The following is a 1,839-nucleotide window of genomic DNA, read 5'->3' as shown; positions in this document are numbered from 1 at the left end:
AGGAGGAGTGGAGAAAAGAGAGAGAGAGAGAGAGAGAGAGGAAGTAACTGAGGACAGAAATAGAAAGTTTAAGCTAAACAGGAAAAAAAGCAGAGATACCAACATTAGACTAGGTGGTGTGTGATGAGAGCGAGAGAGAGAGAGAGAGAGAGAGAAAGAACACAGGAAAGAGAGAGAGGGAGAGAGAGAGAACAGGATGAAGTGTGCCAACAACAGTTCCAGATGTGAAAGTTCCCTCCCCCTGAATTTATCCAAACATTCCAGTCCAGCAAGAGCCTACAGAGCAGGAGCGTGACACACACTCTCCCTCTCCCTCTCCCTCCAACACACACACACATACACACACTCTCCCTCTCCCTCCAACACACACACACATACACACTTGAAGAGGCCAGTGAGTTGGATCGCTGCTGAAGATGAAGCCGGTTCTGTTTGTGGTTCTGTTTGTGGTTCTGCTGGGACTGAGTTTGGATCTAGCGGCAGCACAACAGCAGGCTCTCATGGATTACCTGGAGAGAAGGTTACAAGCCATAGAGGTGAGCTCAGCATGCACACACACACACTCACACACACTCGCACTCACACACACACACACACTCTATGCATCTCCTCCGCTTCATGACACTGATCTGAGGCAGCCTTGCCAGTGTTATCTAACTCTTCAGGGAAAGGTCAAGGGTCAAGCATGACGTGAACTCCATTCCCCAGTGTTCTTCTCACCTCTCCTCTATTCCTCTCTCTCCTCTCCTCCTTCATCTCTCTCCTCTCCTCCTTCTTCTCTCTCCTCTCCTCCTTCTTCTCTCTCCTCTCTATTTGTCTCTCTTCTCTCCTCTCCTCTATTCCTCTCTCTCCTCTCCTCCTTCTTCTCTCTCCTCTCTATTTGTCTCTCTTCTCTCCTCTCCTCTATTCATCTCTCTCCTCTCCTCCTTCTTCTCTCTCCTCTCTATTTGTCTCTCTTCTCTCCTCTCCTCTATTCATCTCTCTCCTCTCCTCCTTCTTCTCTCTCCTCTCTATTTGTCTCTCTTCTCTCCTCTCCTCTATTCATCTCTCTCCTCTCCTCTTCTCTCTCTCCTTCTTCTTCTCTCCTCTGTCCTTTCCTCTCTCTCCTCTCCTCTTCTCTCCTCTTCTCTTCTCTCACTTCTCATCTCATATTCCTCTTCTCTCTCTTCTCATCTTCTTTCCTCTCTTCCTCTGACTTTCTCTTCTATCCCCCACTCCAGCCCCTCTGTTATCTCTCCTCTCCTCTTTCTCTTCTATCCTCCTCTCGCAGCAGACAGGTGGTCTCTGCAGTAGGAGCAAAACCTGCACTGTACTGTTGCTGCTGGTGCGGGCCACACGCCTACTGTCCCACGGCTAACTAACCCAATAACCCAACCCATGGGACAGTTTTACTAACCCAATAACCCAACCCATGGGACAGTTTTACTAACCCAATAACCCAACCCATGGGACAGTTGGCTACTATACCAACTCTAACTAACCCAATAACCCAACTCTAACTAACCCAATAACCCAACCCATGGGGCAGTAGAGTACCATGGGGCAGTAGACGGGTACCATGGGGCAGTAGGAGACAGTCGCTCCACCAGTTCAGTGCAGTTCTGGCTCTACTGCCTCTCCACAGTGATGTTGGCTTCCAGGAAGCATGACAGCGAGTGACTGGTTCTGACCAGTGGTGGAAAAGGTGATGCAATGCCAGGTCCATGCTAGCTGGCTGTGTGTGTGTGTGTGTGTGTATGAGTGTCTGTGTGTGTCAGGTCCATGCTAGCTGGCTGTGTGTGTGTGTGTGTGTGTATGAGTGTCTGTGTGTGTCAGGTCCATGCTAGCTGGCCGTGTGTG

At 49.8% G+C, this 1,839-nt stretch overlaps 1 protein-coding gene across 2 annotated transcripts in view; it reads left to right on the top strand.

The window, feature by feature from the left end:
- The first annotated feature begins 255 nt into the window (after positions 1-255).
- olfml3b (olfactomedin-like 3b) overlaps positions 256-1,839 on the top strand; it is a 29,107-nt gene continuing 27,523 nt past the window's right edge. The window contains exon 1 of one of the 2 annotated variants that reach the window (XM_042088596.1): positions 256-536. In XM_042088596.1, the coding sequence (XP_041944530.1) occupies positions 417-536 (120 nt within the window). In that variant the 5' untranslated portion in view covers positions 256-416. The remainder of the gene's footprint in view (positions 537-1,839) is intronic. The other variant, XM_042088595.1, reaches the window with a different exon arrangement.

Source organism: Alosa sapidissima, chromosome 4 (genome assembly GCF_018492685.1).
Source record: "Alosa sapidissima isolate fAloSap1 chromosome 4, fAloSap1.pri, whole genome shotgun sequence".
Taxonomy (NCBI): Eukaryota; Metazoa; Chordata; class Actinopteri; order Clupeiformes; family Clupeidae; genus Alosa; species Alosa sapidissima.
Note: the sequence above shows the minus strand (reverse complement) of the source record. Positions and strands in the feature narration are given on the sequence as shown.